Source organism: Apus apus (genome assembly GCF_020740795.1).
Source record: "Apus apus isolate bApuApu2 chromosome W unlocalized genomic scaffold, bApuApu2.pri.cur SUPER_W_unloc_1, whole genome shotgun sequence".
Classification (NCBI taxonomy): Eukaryota; Metazoa; Chordata; class Aves; order Apodiformes; family Apodidae; genus Apus; species Apus apus.
In genome coordinates, this window is record NW_026248896.1 from 288,166 (window position 1) to 303,160 (window position 14,995).

The 14,995-nt window shown below is 43.2% G+C and overlaps 1 protein-coding gene across 8 annotated transcripts in view; it reads right to left on the reverse strand.

Moving 5' to 3' along the window:
- Nucleotides 1-14,995, reverse strand: part of LOC127396380 (ubiquitin-associated protein 2-like) — a 114,414-nt gene that overhangs the window by 64,446 nt on the left and 34,973 nt on the right. For all 8 annotated transcript variants that reach the window (XM_051643993.1, XM_051643992.1, XM_051643991.1 and 5 more), the window contains exons 8-9: nucleotides 6,919-6,973; nucleotides 4,863-4,966 (exon numbers count right to left, since the gene is read on the reverse strand). In XM_051643993.1, the coding sequence (XP_051499953.1) occupies nucleotides 4,863-4,966; nucleotides 6,919-6,973 (159 nt within the window). The remainder of the gene's footprint in view (nucleotides 1-4,862; nucleotides 4,967-6,918; nucleotides 6,974-14,995) is intronic.

The window sequence follows — 14,995 nt, forward strand, 5'->3', positions numbered from 1 at the left end:
TAGTATTATCATCATAATAATAATTATAATTATTTTCATAATTATTGCATTTCAATTCTTAAATTGTTTTTATTTCAACCCATGGAGACTCTTTACCTTTACATTTCCATTTCTCTCCCCATCCTGCAGGGCAGGAAGGGACAACTCTCCACCACCAACTCTCCACGGGACAACTCACCCCTGAAGCCAACTCACTGCCGGGACAAGTCTCTGCTGGACAACTTGCCACCGGGACATCTCAATGCCAGGACACCTCTATGCTGGGACATCCCTATGCAGGGATAACTCTCCATGGATCAGCAGATGACACAGGGCTGTGCTACTCCTCATCTGCCAATCTGCGGAGAGTTGCTCCCAGGGAGGGCTCTCAGCATAGAGGTGTCCACAGCAAAATGTCCCATGGAGAGTCGGTGGCAGAGAGTTTTCCTAGACCTCCTGTGGGGGGGGGGGGGCCGGGAAGAGTGAGCAATCAACTGCATGGTATTTAGCTGCCTGCCAGGTTAAAACCACAACAGAAGGCTACCCAGAGTTAGTAGGGACATTCAACATTCAAGCACACTTGGAAAGTGGAGCTCAAGTCAAAGTCGTTTGTAAGCCATAGCCTTACAGATGCATTCATTAATAAATAATCTGTGAATTTTCTACCTCTGGTCCAGTCTCCTCAAGATTTTCTTGTATGCCTTCTTTCCTTAGTTAACCTTATTGCTTCTGCAATACTTGTGACAACATACTCTGCCCTTTGCTACCATATAACAAACAACAATAAAAAGTTTTTTCAAATACATTAATGGCAAAAGGCAGTGTAGAAACAACATGGGTCCTTTACAGGATAAGGATGGTCACCTCACCAACAGGGATATAGACAAAGCAGAGGTATTTAATGCATTCTTTGCCTCTGTCTTCAACACTGATGATGGACCAAGGGGGCCTCAACACCCAGAACTGCAAGACCATGACTGCAACAAGGATCAACTCTTAGCTGACCCTGAACCTGTGCGGGATCTGCTGCTACAGTTAGATCCCTACAAGTCCATGGGTCTTGATGGGATCCATCCGTGAATCCTCAAAGAGCTGGCTGATGTCATCGCTAGGCCTCTCTCGATGATTTTTGGGAGGTCCTGGGAATCTAGAGAAAGCCCAGTTGACTGGAAACTGACTAATATTGTTCCAATATTCAAGAAGGGCAAGAAGGAGGACCCTGGAAACTACAGGCCAGTCAGTCTAACTTCAGTGCCTGGTAAAATTATGGAAAAGATTATTCTGGGAGGTATTGGAAAACACCTGTAGGACAACACAGTCATCAATCATAGCCAGCACAGCTTCATGAAGGCAAAGTCCTGCTTGTCAAACTTAATTTATTTTTATGACAAGGTAACCCACCTAGTTGATCAAGGGAAGCCAGTGGATGTAATATTTCTGGACTTCAGCAAGGCTTTTGATACTGTCTCTCACAGTATTCTCTTGGGCAAAATGTCCAGCACACAGCTGGACAAGCAAACCATACAATAGGTGAACAACTGGCTCACAGGTTAAGCAAAAAGAGTGACAGTGAATGGAGTAACATCAGGCTGGCAATCAGTCACTAGTGGGGTGCCTCGGCTCCATCCTAGGCCCAGTCCTCTTCAGCATCTTCATCAATGACTTGGACACAGGACTTGAAGGAATTCTAAGTAAGTTTGCTGATGATATAAAACTGGGAGGATCTGTCGACTCCCTCGAGGGCAGGCAGGCCCTGCAGAGACCTCGACAAGTTAGAGAGATGGGCAGTCACCAACCACATGAAGTGGTGGATTCTGCACCTGGGACGGGGCAACCCTGGTGGTAAGTACAGACTAGGGAATGAGTGGTCAGAGAGCAGTGTGGTGGAGAGGGATCTAGGGGTTCTGCTTGATGGCAAACTGAAGATGAGCCAGCAGTGTGCCCTGGCAGCCAGGAGGGCCAACCGTGTCCTGGAGTGCATCAAGCAGAGTGTTGCCAGCCAGTCAAGGGAGGCGATTGTCCCACTCTACTCTGCACTGGTGCAGCCTCACCTTGAGTACTGCATGCAATTTTGGGCACCACAAGATAAAAAAAAAGACATCAAGCTATTGGATGGTGAAGGGTCTGGAAGGGATGACTTATGAGGAGTGGCTAAGGTCACTTGGATTATTTAGCTTAGAGGAGAGGAAGCTGAGGGGTGACCTCATTGCAGTCTGTGGCTTCCTCATGATTGGAAGAGATGAGGCAGGTCCTGATCTCTTCACATCTGTGATCAGTGACAAGACTGGGTGAAATGGCAGGAAGCTGAATCAGGGGAGGTTTAGGTTGGATATCAGGAAAAGATTTTTCACCCAGAGGGTGGTTGAGCACTGGAACAAGCTCCACAAGGAAGTGGTCACAGCTTCAAGCCTGTTCAAGAAGAGTTTGGATGATGCTCTCAGGCACATGGTGTGATTCTTGGGGCGTCCTACACAGGGACAGGAGTTGGACTCGAAGATCCTGATGGGTCCCTTCCAGCTCAGCATATTCTATGTGTCCTGGTTTGAGCCAGGATTAAGCCAATTTTTCTTTTCACTGATTTTTTCTTCCTTCAGTAAGCTTTCTTTTAGCTAGCAACTGTGTGTTCTGCTAGGCTGATAAGACAGTGGAATGTTTTTCTAACTACTGAGGTTTCAAGGTTACACCTTCACTCTGCCGGCTCAGACACTATGGGGAGATCTCTGACCCCCCCGTGGGAGGCAGAGTTAGACAGACAGCAAAATTGGCCAAAGATATTCCATTCCATATATCTACGTAAGCTAAAAGGAAGGACAGAGATCTTGGAAGACAGCTTCCTCCTTCTTCTTCGCTTCTCTTCCGTCCATGGCCGGCGTCCGGGGAGGACTCTGCTTGTCCATCACCGCCGACCCTTAGGCTCGAGCTCTCCTGACCCTCATAACTCTCTGCTTTCTCCAGCAGCGGCTCCGGGATTCCTCGGGACTCTTGCCAGTTCAGGGGAGTGCTGTGGGAGTTGCTGGGGGTGGGGGGAGGCGAGAGGCTTTTGCCCATATCTGAATATATCTGTATATAATTGTATATATTTTTCTTGTGTGATTCATTAGTGTTTTAATTAAAGCTGTGTAGTTTAGTTTTCAATCCAGCCAAGTCTCTCTCCTTTTCTCTCTCTCCTTCCCTGACTGGGTGGGGGGGGGAGGGGATCGAGAGCATTGTTGTCGGACCTGAGTCAAACGGTGACACTATGATTCTATGATACTATGTACAGTATTAGTATTCCTAGGGGAATTTTCAAGTCATTAGGTGTCATTCTAATTCATTATCTGATAAACATTTAAAAACAACTACCATGAGTGAAATTAAAAGGTGCATTTCTGTTTGCACTATAGCACCAAGTCATTTCAAAAGAAATTCATTGGAAAGATTCCATAACTTGGCAAAAGAGCTCCGTTTCAATAACCATTAATATACATGGTGCCACTCTCCCACACTGGACTAGAAGACACTCAGAGTAACAAGACAGCTGCCTAATAAGCACTCCTAAACTCTGAGCCTGTTCTTGACTTTTCCGGTTAAGTGGAAAATGTTTAGAAAGCTGAATCTTAAGAGGTTCACAGCAGAGTTCAACAGAGCACACACTGGCCTCTAATGTCTTTTCCTTCCACCCTTAACATAGAGGTTGATGATCTAAGTAGGCTTCAGCAATAAAGAGATCAGAAAAGTTACCCTTTGCTGGGGTTAAAAAAAAAACTCTCCTATCACTTGGTGGTTCCCAAACACGTAAAATAACATATATTAATTTCTCCATCCTGACACAGGGTATCCCTTGCTCTTAATCTTGTCACAGTATATGGAAAGCAGCAAGGTATCCTGTTTTCCCAATATCAGACAAACAGGTCACATTCTTAATTTCTGAATCACCATGAGACCACTGTTAAGCAGTTCCTTTCAAATTATGTCTGTCTCTTGCTTTAGCTGGGAATCAAAGAATGGTTTAAGTTGGAGGGGACATTAAAGATCATCTAGCTCCAACCCCCCTGCATGGGCAGGGACACCTCCCACCAGACCAGGTTGCTTCAAGCCCCATCCAACCTGGCCTTCAACACTTCCAAGGATGGGGCTTCTGCAACTTCCCTGGGCAAACTTCCATTGTCTCGCTGCCCTCATGCTAAAGAATTTCCTCCTAATGTCTAACCTAAATCTCCCCTCTTCCGGTTTAATCTATTACTTCTTGTCCTCTCACTACAAGACCTAGTCAAAAGTCTCTCCCCGGCTTTCCTATAGGCCCTTCAGGTACTGGAAGGCCACTATGAGGTTTCCCTGGAGCATACCCCTCCACATTGGGGGGGGAAGTTGCAGAAGCATCCTGACAGCCAGTACCTCTGTGACAGCATCAGCTCACAACAGCCATCCCAGTGTCACTGTGTGGATTCATATTTGCAAACTGTTTTTCTTTTCTTTTTCTACTTAGATATTCACACCCTACTGCCCAATGCCTGTGGACCAATCACTTTTAGTAGGACTTACACTCCTTAACTACATTAGGTGATCTCTTAAGCAGTATTTAAGACATCTAAACAGTTCTTCACATACAAGATTCTTCCAATAGCTCTTCAAATCCCTTTGTCTCTCAAGAGATTGTTTCTACTAAAACAAATACATACATATATGTTTCAAATTGAATTCCCTTAATTCTAACTAGTCATTCAAGCCACAGTGTGTACTCTGCACGTTAGTTGCAGTGAAGCTATAAAAATGAACTAACATCTGAGTCATGCGTGATGTATTCACATTTTCAGAAGTTAACTGAACACTAACAGAATGGTTATTTTAACTGCAATTTGCTACAAGTCTTCATTCCAATCCTTCCACTTCTTGAAGCATCTTACCAGTTCCATCATCTGCATGATTCTGACCAGTCTCCCAAATCTCTGATTTTGTCCCAAAGCCATCAGTGGCAGAAGACTCCATATAGTCTGCAGGGTTAAATGTCCTGGAGTTTTAAAAATTAAGAAATGGAGGAGAATGCATGGATCATTCAATGAACACAAGTGTAATCATTTTTAGCTGGAGTTGTATTAGATTTAACATCTTGATTTCCACAGAATTTATCTTGATAGTTTTGGTTTCAAAAGAAATTTTTCCTCTATGAGCAGACATCGATTAAAAAGTAAGAGAAGAAAAAACTGAGGAGATTAAAAAAAAAAAATACTGTAAAGAAACTGAACCAAAACAACAATTCCTGAAAAAGCAGTTAACAGAATACCTACTCCTCCCAGTCTTATAAAGCATTAGTTTATATGCACAATGATAAGTCCCTCTCAGCTGATAGTTTCTCAATAGGTGGCTGACTGATGAGAAACCAGTATTATAACCTTTCAGAGCATCAGACTTGTGCAAGACAGGGGTCAGATCATCAGTAATATTATTTCAGAATGCACTTCTGACACCAATGCCAAAATACACAGAAGTAGCTAAAAGGTGAAAAAGGATTATGGAAGAAAAACCTCTTTTCAGTTTATCATCTACAAGTATGAACAAGAAGGATTATTAGAGAATTAGAATGAGCCTTTTGTTATAACATCACTGATTGTCCTGGTTTGAGCCAGGATGAAGCCAATTTTCTTTCTATTGATTTTTTTTTTCTTCAGTGAACTCTCTTTTAAGCAGCACACTTGCTGCAATTAACAGCAAGTTTTCCAGCTGATAATGCTCAAATGTTTATAGTTACTGCTGAGAGACCAAGGACACTTCGCTCTGCTTGTTGAATCTGCTGCTTTAGACACTAAAGGAGCAGAAGAGTCAAATTGACAACCCTCCTGTAGGGGGGAGCAGACTAGACAGATGGCAAAATTGGCCAAACAGATTATTCCATCCCATACATATCCCTCTCAGTATAAAGTCAGGGATCACAGAAGTCAAGACCACCTTCTTCCTTCTCTTCCATCCATGGCAGGCATCCAGGGAGGACTCTGTCTATCCATTTCCTTTGATACCTATGCCTGTGCGTTCCTACCCCTTGTATCTCCACCCTCGTCTTCTGTTTGCTCTGCTGCTATCTTCAGAAGTGGTCTAGGACCTTCTTGGGACTGCCCCAGCCAAGGGAAGCATACTGGGAGTTGCTGGGGGTGGGGGGAGGCAATAGGGTTTTGCACATTCCTGCACATACTTGTATGTATTTGTACAGAGTTTCTTTTATCATTTGTATTTAATTAAAGATGTCTAGTTTAGTTTTCAATCTGAAAGCCTCTCTCCTTATTCTCTCTCTCCTTATTCTCTCTCTCCTTTCCCTACCTGGGTGGGAGGGGATAGAGAACATTATTGTTGTTGCTTTAATAATTGATCCTAAGTCAAACCGTTACACTAATATTACATGAAATGTCATTAAAGGCAAACACTGAGTGAAAAGAGTGGAGGCCACACTTCTCTGAAGCAAGTTTTTCCAAGAAAACTGAGCTTTAGAGCTCCTGAGTAACTTCTTTTAATTCTGTTTTATGGTCAATGTATATCCAAACAGCTAAAGCATGAAACCTCAAAAACAGGAAGAATGTTTATAATCGCTAGTCTCTGGTTTTATATAGAACTTGCATATTCTACATTACACTGAAACGATCTTTTTTTGTTAAACTGACCTAGCACCACACAGAACTTTCAGCCTCCTAGGCAGTATGTGGCTGCTACTGGTACAAATGGGTTCTCCAAGTTTGAGATATTAACATTGAGTGAACTTATATTAGGTTTATATTGGTGTGTCTAGTTGGAAATACTGGTTTAAGACAAAAATAATCCATTAATCATCTAACAGATCTGTGAATTTTTGCATCCATATTGGTTTATCAAGCATACAGCAACATACAGTACATACAGTGGCAACATTAATTGACAATATTAATATTGCCACTGAGTTTGATCCTTGCCAATATCTGTGCTCTGCATGTTTCTTACCCCATGCCTTGGGCTGAAAACCTCCCCGCTCCTCTCCCTCTGCCACGTCCAAACCCTAGGAGAGAAAACACCATTTAACAGCAACAGCAGAGGAGCTGTCAATCACTAGACTATCACATCAGGAAATACTATGGTTGAAGAAGAAAACTACCATAGTTAAAGTTTTCATATCATTTACTTCTCAAATTTCCTCACAGGATAATTTTTTTCACCTAACATATGCAAATAAGCCACAGTACATCTAAGACTATATGTTTCAATAGGACCTGCAATTCTTTGCTATCTTTTCTGTATCTAGTGAAGTAGCTCCAAATTCCAAGAGAACTTACCTAAAGACCCATCCCACATGAGACTGCTATTGCCAAAGCATTAGACATTGTTCAGAATTTTGTCTCTCATTTTTCACTCTTGCCTAAGATGCTCTAGAATACCAGCCCTCTATGTACCCTGATTGCTCAAGAAATTCCCTGTCACTCCTTGTCTGTAAGGAGAAAAATTAAATACCCCATTTGTTTCCTTCTCTGACTCAGCCCACCTGTCCACCCCTACCCTCCTGTACTTTTGCCAACCTGCAATCCCACATTCCTTCTGCTTCCCCCTTAATCAGTTACTGACATAAAAATTACCCAATTCAAATCACTCAAATAACTTCCTTATTATCACCCACAATAAAACAATATTAATTTATTTTAACAACAAGAAATATTTGTTGCCTTCATTTTGGTTACCATACTCAGTTAACAAGCTTCTTGATACAGTGAATGGCTTCAATTTTGCATGTTGCATAGTGCCAACAAGGCATGAAAATTTCTGTATTACTTAAGCATCCATAAAGCACACATCTACGTAAGCTGTTAGAAACTATTTCTTACATGCAGCATATTTCTACATAGATTCCCCTCCTTCCCTTTTTAGGACCTCAATTTCTGAGGCTTTTTCAAGTTGTTGGCTTTTTTGAGGAAGACTAGCAATATTATTTTGTATTACAAGAACAATAGAAGTTCAAGAGCTGCAGATTGAGAACAAAGCAATGTTTATATAATGACAAAATTATGTGGCAATTATAAGTCACCATGCAACTACAAGTTTACCAGAGCACAAAAGTTATAATCCTAAGTCACCAATACACTGGTTGTCCAAACATCAGAATTACCTATGATAGGCTGTTCAAATTTGGATCAAAATTTTCCCTTACTTTCAGGGGACCACCTAAACTGAATAAGAGCAGCAGCTCCAAAATATGGTAAAACCAGTTTAGGAAGTTCTATATTAATGTCTTTCCTGTCCCTCCACTCACCACTGGTTCTTCACCTCACTCTAGTTCACTGTCCAAATTTTAAAAGACATTTCTGGACCTCTAAAATGTCTACTACCTACATTTTCAATGACTTCGTAGAAGCATCAAAATAGCAGGATAATTTACATTTTGATAAAAGAGTTTACCCACATCTTATACAAGATGACAACTGCTAGCTACAGAGGAACCATAGAAACCTGCAGAGGAAGGATTCCTCATTCAGCAACACAGAACAAGAACACAGAACTGAAGTCTGACACTAGGCCAAGCCTGCTATCTCTATGTTTTCCCCTCTTTGCTCTCTTTTCACAATTCGCTGAAGAGAAGACAGGCAGAAGTCAGGAAAGAGGTAACAACAGCTGCAACCTGGCAATCACCACCCCTCTTTGTCAAGCCCACGTGTGAAGCTGTACTCTGCTCTGCCATAAACAACAGTGCTCCAGACCCTGCTGAACCCAACCCATTGTAACTGGGCTTCTGAACCTCCTCGTTCAGCCTACCTATTCTACTGCTCTTCTCTACTTCAACCACCTAAAATCCCCAATCTGGGAAGCTGATCCATGGTATAATGGGGTTGCAGTTCTCAGATGCACAGAAGTCAGTGCACTCCAGATTATCTTTCTGCCCAGTAATTTTTTTTAACGGTAGAACCAGCTAAACAAGTTTATTTGGGGACACTGTAAGGGCCATCTATGTAATAAATTTATTTTCTACAGCTATCAATACATCATTAAACACCGAGGGACCTTATAGCAGTCTTCCAGTGCCTGAAGGGCCTACAGGAAAGCTGGGGAGGGATTTTTTACTAGGGCTTGTAGTGAGAGGACAAGAAGTAATGGATTAAACTGGAAGAGGGGAGATTGAGGTGAGACATGAGGAGGAAATTCTTTGCTGTGAGGGTGGGGAGACCCTGGCCCAGGTTGCCCAGGGAAGCTGTGGCTGCCCCATCCCTGGCAGTGTTGAAGGGCAGGTTGGATGGGGCTTGGAGCAACCTGGGCTGGTGGGAGGTGTCCCTGCCCATGCAGGGGGGTTGGAACCAGATGATCTTTAAGGTCTCTTCCAACTCAAACCATTCTACAATTCTATGATTTACTAATGATGCACAGAAGAGAGATCAACAGTTTTTTTACAAGCTCAGCTACGAGATTGATTGGGAGCTATGAATCACAGAAACAGTCAAGCAGAAATATTTTTGAGTGAGGCAGACATTAAGTAGAGAGAAAATAACTGAAATAGCTAGCATGTAAGTACAAAGAGATTTCAGAAGAGGAAATAATTCTCCCCAGCCTCCCACTTACAAAAGACTGAAAGAGTAACCCTAGCATATTAAACAAAAGAAGTTTTAGTAAGATGTTGTATCAGCATGGGCACAATAAAATACTGGTTAAAAACAGCAACAAGAACCTCTAACAGTTTTAGAAATTGCTAGAAAGAAAACATGTTGTTTCTGAAGTTTCATGCACAGTCTTAGACTACTAGCCAGCCAAGGCTTTTTTATATCTGTCATGGTTTGGGCCTAGCAAACAACAAAGAACCAGGCGATCCTCCCCCTCTATGGGATGGGGAGGAGAATATCCAATTCGAAGCTCAGGTATCAAGACGAGGATAAGGAGGGTTCACTCACCAGTTATGGTCACGGGCAAAACAGACAACTTGGGGAAAAAACCAATTTCGTTTAGCACTAATCAGATGTAAACAGGACAAAGACCAAAAAAAAAAACCCAGATCTTAAATATCTCACCCCACCCTTCCCTTCTTCCCAGGCCCAAATCCCTTTGTTCCCGGTTTCTCTCCCTCCTTCCCCCAGCAGCACAGGGGGATGGGGTTTAGAGTCAGTTCACAGGCTGGTGGTTCCTGCTGCTCCTTCCTCCTCAGGAAGAAGGATTCCTTACACTCTTTCCCTGCTTCCCCACAGGGTCCCTCCCATGGGAGAGAGTCCTCCACGAACCCCTCTGACATGAGTCCTTCCCACAAGGTGCAGTCCCTGAGGAGCTGCTCCAGCACGGGCTGCCCAGAGTCACAGGCTGCTTTGGGAACAGTCACCTCCCCTGGTGCAGGGTCCTCCAAGGCTGCAGGTCTACATCTGCTCCACCATGGCCCTTCACAGGCTGCTCCACTGTGCTCCTCCATGGGTTGCAGGGGCACAGCTGTCATCTCACCACAGGCTGCAGGGGAACCTCTGCTTGAGCACCTCCACCTCCTCCCCCTACTTCCTCATCAACCTTGGTATCTCTGCTCCAGCACAGCTCTCACCTCTGCTCTCACCTCCCCTTTTCTTCTGCCCTGAGGTCTTTCCCTTCTTTAATATGTTAATTGCAGAAGCACATCCATTGTCTCTTATAGCTCAGCCTTGGCCAGAGGTGTGCCAGAATTGGAGCCAGGGGAGCTTTCAGCAGCTTCTTATTGGAGTCACTCCTGGGGCCGCTCCCCCACTACCAGAACTATGCCACAATCAAACCAGCACAATACCAGATCACTTTGAAAGTTAATCCTGAACTTAAATTTCAAGTGGATTCCCTTAGCTTAATAAAGCTGTGTCTATGTTTTCTGTTGTGGGGAACAGTCCATCTTCTCTCCCCCCACAAAAGACTAAACAAAATGCCTTTCAAGCCAGCAAAGCAAGAGCGGCGCCTTTTTACTGATTTAGCCAAGGACAGACTGGAACAGGCCCCTTGCTCTACCAGATAACTCCACAGCAAGAAAAACAGCATAAGGGTTATGATAACTGGCAGAAAAATGGACAACAGGTTAAAGATGCCTCTAACAGAGCACGTACCTGGCCAGTGCTAATTGGCTAATTTGAACAGTGATACTTTCTCGAACAGTGATTTCTGATCTATAAAAGAGGGCAAGATCCGCAGGCCGGGGCTCTCTGCCTGACCGGAACGAGACCCTGCTGCAGTACCTGGACCTGCCTGGAACGCCAGCCCCGCTGTCCGGAGGAGCCGAGAGGGAAGGGGGGGCTGCCCCGCAACCGCTGCCCGGAGAAGCGGAAAGGGGGGCATCTGTGCCCGCTCCCCGGGGGACCCTGCCTGCCCAGCCTAAACCAAACCGGACCAAAGTAGGAGCTTGCCCAGCCTGCATTCGCCCCCTGCTTCGGGACTAAAGCCGTGCTTGCCGCAGCTGCTGCTGCTGGGAGGGGTCGCCCCGGTTACCGGGAAGCCGGCCCCCCCACGGATCTCCTGCCGAGCCTGCGCGCACGCACACACACACACACACACACACACAGACACACACACTCACTCTAACTTTCCTGCCGGGCTCAACTCCTGCCCTTTCACTCCATTGATTTTACACTCCTCCTCGGAGTGTGCATTTGATAAGACCATAGCACCTTTGAATCCCTTTTCCGATATACACCTAGACAACCTCTCCTGAACCTTGATCCCTTAATTTGTGTTGACCCTTAATAAACCGATTAATTCGTAAACTAAACATTGGTCTCAGTAGCAATTTGTGAGCGTGGTGGGAGGGTGTTCCAATCTCCCCTCTAAGACACGGCCCCGCAGTGGCCGTTCCTCTGTGAGAGGCGAACGCCACGTGTGACCCTCGGGCTCATTCCCAAACCTCTCCACATTGGGGGGGGAAGTCGCGGGAACATCCTGACAGCCGGGAGCCCCCCAACACCGGCCCACGACATCTGTAAAAACTGAAATTAAGTTTAATCAACAAATGCAACTAAAAAAAAAATTCTAATGAAGACAAAAGTGAGGTATCAAACCAGTGGGGTTACAGAAAGCACTAAATTAAAAGCCAGAAAAGACGCTTACAAAGAACTAATTCAAGATATGGAACAATAAGTACTCACCACTGAAAGACCACCCTAACTCAGACACAGAATCTCATAAATCATGGTCATTAATGCAAGATGCCAGTGGGAAGGGCTGATATTCTCTTTGACACGAGATCACTAATATATTCTTAAATTTTCATGCTAAGAAAGTTACTTCTCTAAGCTGCTGAAATTAAAATATGGCCTTAAATCAAGAAGGCAGTCTTCTAACATAGAGAAGTTAGCCATGAAGCAACTATGAATGCACATCCGATATTCACAAACTCTTGATGCTTTTTAAGTGACTAAAAGGTCTGTGAGCAAATGGGACTTCATACCACAATTCAGAGCACAGACTCAAATTCTGACCATGCAATCCTACAGTAGCTTAAACCCATTGAAATCAGAACTACTACAACTGAGATCTTTTTCAACAGTGATCACAAACTCTGCTCCCTTTCCTGCACCGACAGCTTTGCACATACACAAAACCACCATCAGAAAACTAAATTATTCATTCACTGCTAGATCAGCTCTCCAAACCAGTTCTCTACTTGCTAAATGCCAGAAAACCAGTCACCCTTACACCAGGATAAGCCACCAAAAACCCTGTTTTCCCCAGCTACCATGATGCCTTTTTTTTTTTTTTTTTTGGCTTTGGTTAGTTTTTAACTTAGATAAATCCTCTGATGAAGGTCAAATGCACCAGGAGACAGACAGGACCAATTCCTTCCAGCAGTAACACCAGTTTATGCTTGTAATATAAAGAGTATAGCTTTAACACTACTCTAAAAATACATGTATGTATGGTTTAAATTGCAATGATCAGTGTTTCTTTTTTTTTCCTTGTGGTAACTCACAATCAGCAATTCTTCTATCAATATTTCTATCTATCCACAAAAATATAACAAGTGACTTGGCAGTGGCTCATTACATTTTCTAGTGAGTCTAAAGGAATAGACTTTCTTACAATCAATCAGCATATTGAGCACAAAAACAAATTATGGACATCGGGCAAAGAATAAAATTGCTGCCCTGCCTCATATAAACCCTAACATTTCTTCATATTCCTTTACACTTGGATCTACAAACAACAGCCTAAACTATCAAGGCAGCATTTCTTACTCATTTCTGTTCCAGGAAACCATGTTTTAAGTTTATTCTGATCAACATTCCTGTTATTACCCCTTATCCAGCTATCTTGGTTTGAGAATACCAGGATAAAAATTTCCTATAGTCATATTAACCTGAGACCTTCTGGGACCCCACCAGCTGCTGCCAGCCTATCTGTGTGGCCACTACAGTGGGGGGAGAGGATGGGCCAGGTGCCTCAAATGGACTAAACATAGTATTGCTTCCCATGGTACTCAGTATAAAATGGCTCCTCAGAGAACCTTCTGGCCCCTCTAGTGCTAGCTGGATTGGGGCTTGCTTGTTTGCTATCCTTCCCTGTGTTGCTCCTGTATCCTGCTTTCTTGCTGGAGAAGAAAACTGTTCATTGAGATAGGTTGTCTTCCCCTACCTCCCTGAGTAGGACCAGCTTGGCTACTCCAAGGCTTTTTGCAAAGTGTCACTGGGACCCTGGACTCAGGCATCCCCATCTGCTGCCAAGTCCAGTTTGGGACTTGTCTGGTAGGGAAGTAATTGCCAACTGAGGAGTGTGGGTTATGTATTTGCATATTCATTTATATCTTTGAATATATTTACATATTTGTGGATATTTTGATATAATTCACCATTTTTATTATTTAATTATACCTATTCTAGTTTCTTTTTTCCCAACCTTAAGGTTTCTCTTCCTTATTCCCCTTGTTATCTTCCCCTGGGATAGTAGTGGGGGCATAATGGAGAATCTGTCACCCAGGTATTGGCTAAAACATGGCACCAACATAATTTTAAATTATGAACTATTTAAAATATGGTTTTGTTTCCTTTAATATTGTATCTCTGTTCAACTGTATTGTTGGGTTTTTTCATGCTCTCCAGCATATCTCCCTTAGTTGACTAGATTCACCTTAGCTATCGCTTATTCCATTTACATTTTTCTTTTCTGGAATGAATTGTAGAGAAATCAGTATTTATACCCAGGCAGGGGACAAGATTTCTCTTTCTGCTAAAACCCACAGAGTTCACTACACTTATAATCACACAATCAAGTCTTCATGCTGTAGCAGGGTGCTCTATCTCAGTGTGCCTGCCTCAGTTTCCCTTTGTGATTCAATTGCTCTGTCTCTCAGTTTCACTGCCCCTGGCCTGGAGTGGAAAGATTCCCATGGGAAAGGAAAGGGCCTAGCAAGCTCTGAACTGGTAACAACCTTGAAAGTACAAATAGAAGGCCAAGTTGATGTCTGTAATGCCAGCTGCTCTCCTGTGTTGAGGAACACAGCTCAGCCTAGCCTCAGCTAGGACAAATGGGACAAAACAAGAATGAAAAGTTAAACAGGATTTGCTTGGCAAGAAAAAAGGCTTTCTTGGTTTTTTCCTCTGTTTCCCTTTTGTTCTTCAATAGAGGATTTTTTGAGGTATGGCTAAGTAGTTAAATGACAGCAGCCAATTATTTTATAAAAGACTGGTCCCATCTTTGGGGAGACTCCTCTACGCTTTCCATAGGAGGTTGTGCTGGACCTCCACTCCAGAAGGGATGCCTGCTTGACTGGTTACTCCTCAAAAGGTTCAGAGAAAGGGACACCTGGACATAGCCAAATAAAGGGTAAAAAATATCAAATCCCTATATATTTATTCATATCTTCATTAGCTAGCTTTAAATCTTAAGAAAAGCTTTAACTTTTAAGCTTTGGAACCTGAAGACTTTAGGATGCTTTTAAAAGATTGCAATTGTTGTGTTATCACATTGCCTAAGTATTTTTAATAATGTTTTAGATCCAGTATAAGGCCTATTATTAATAAGTTGCTAGTATTCAAATGGTTAACCGTTATGTAATACTTGCCAACTAACTGAATATTGTGTATTTTACTGTTAAGATACCTTCTTGTTTTATTACCCTAAT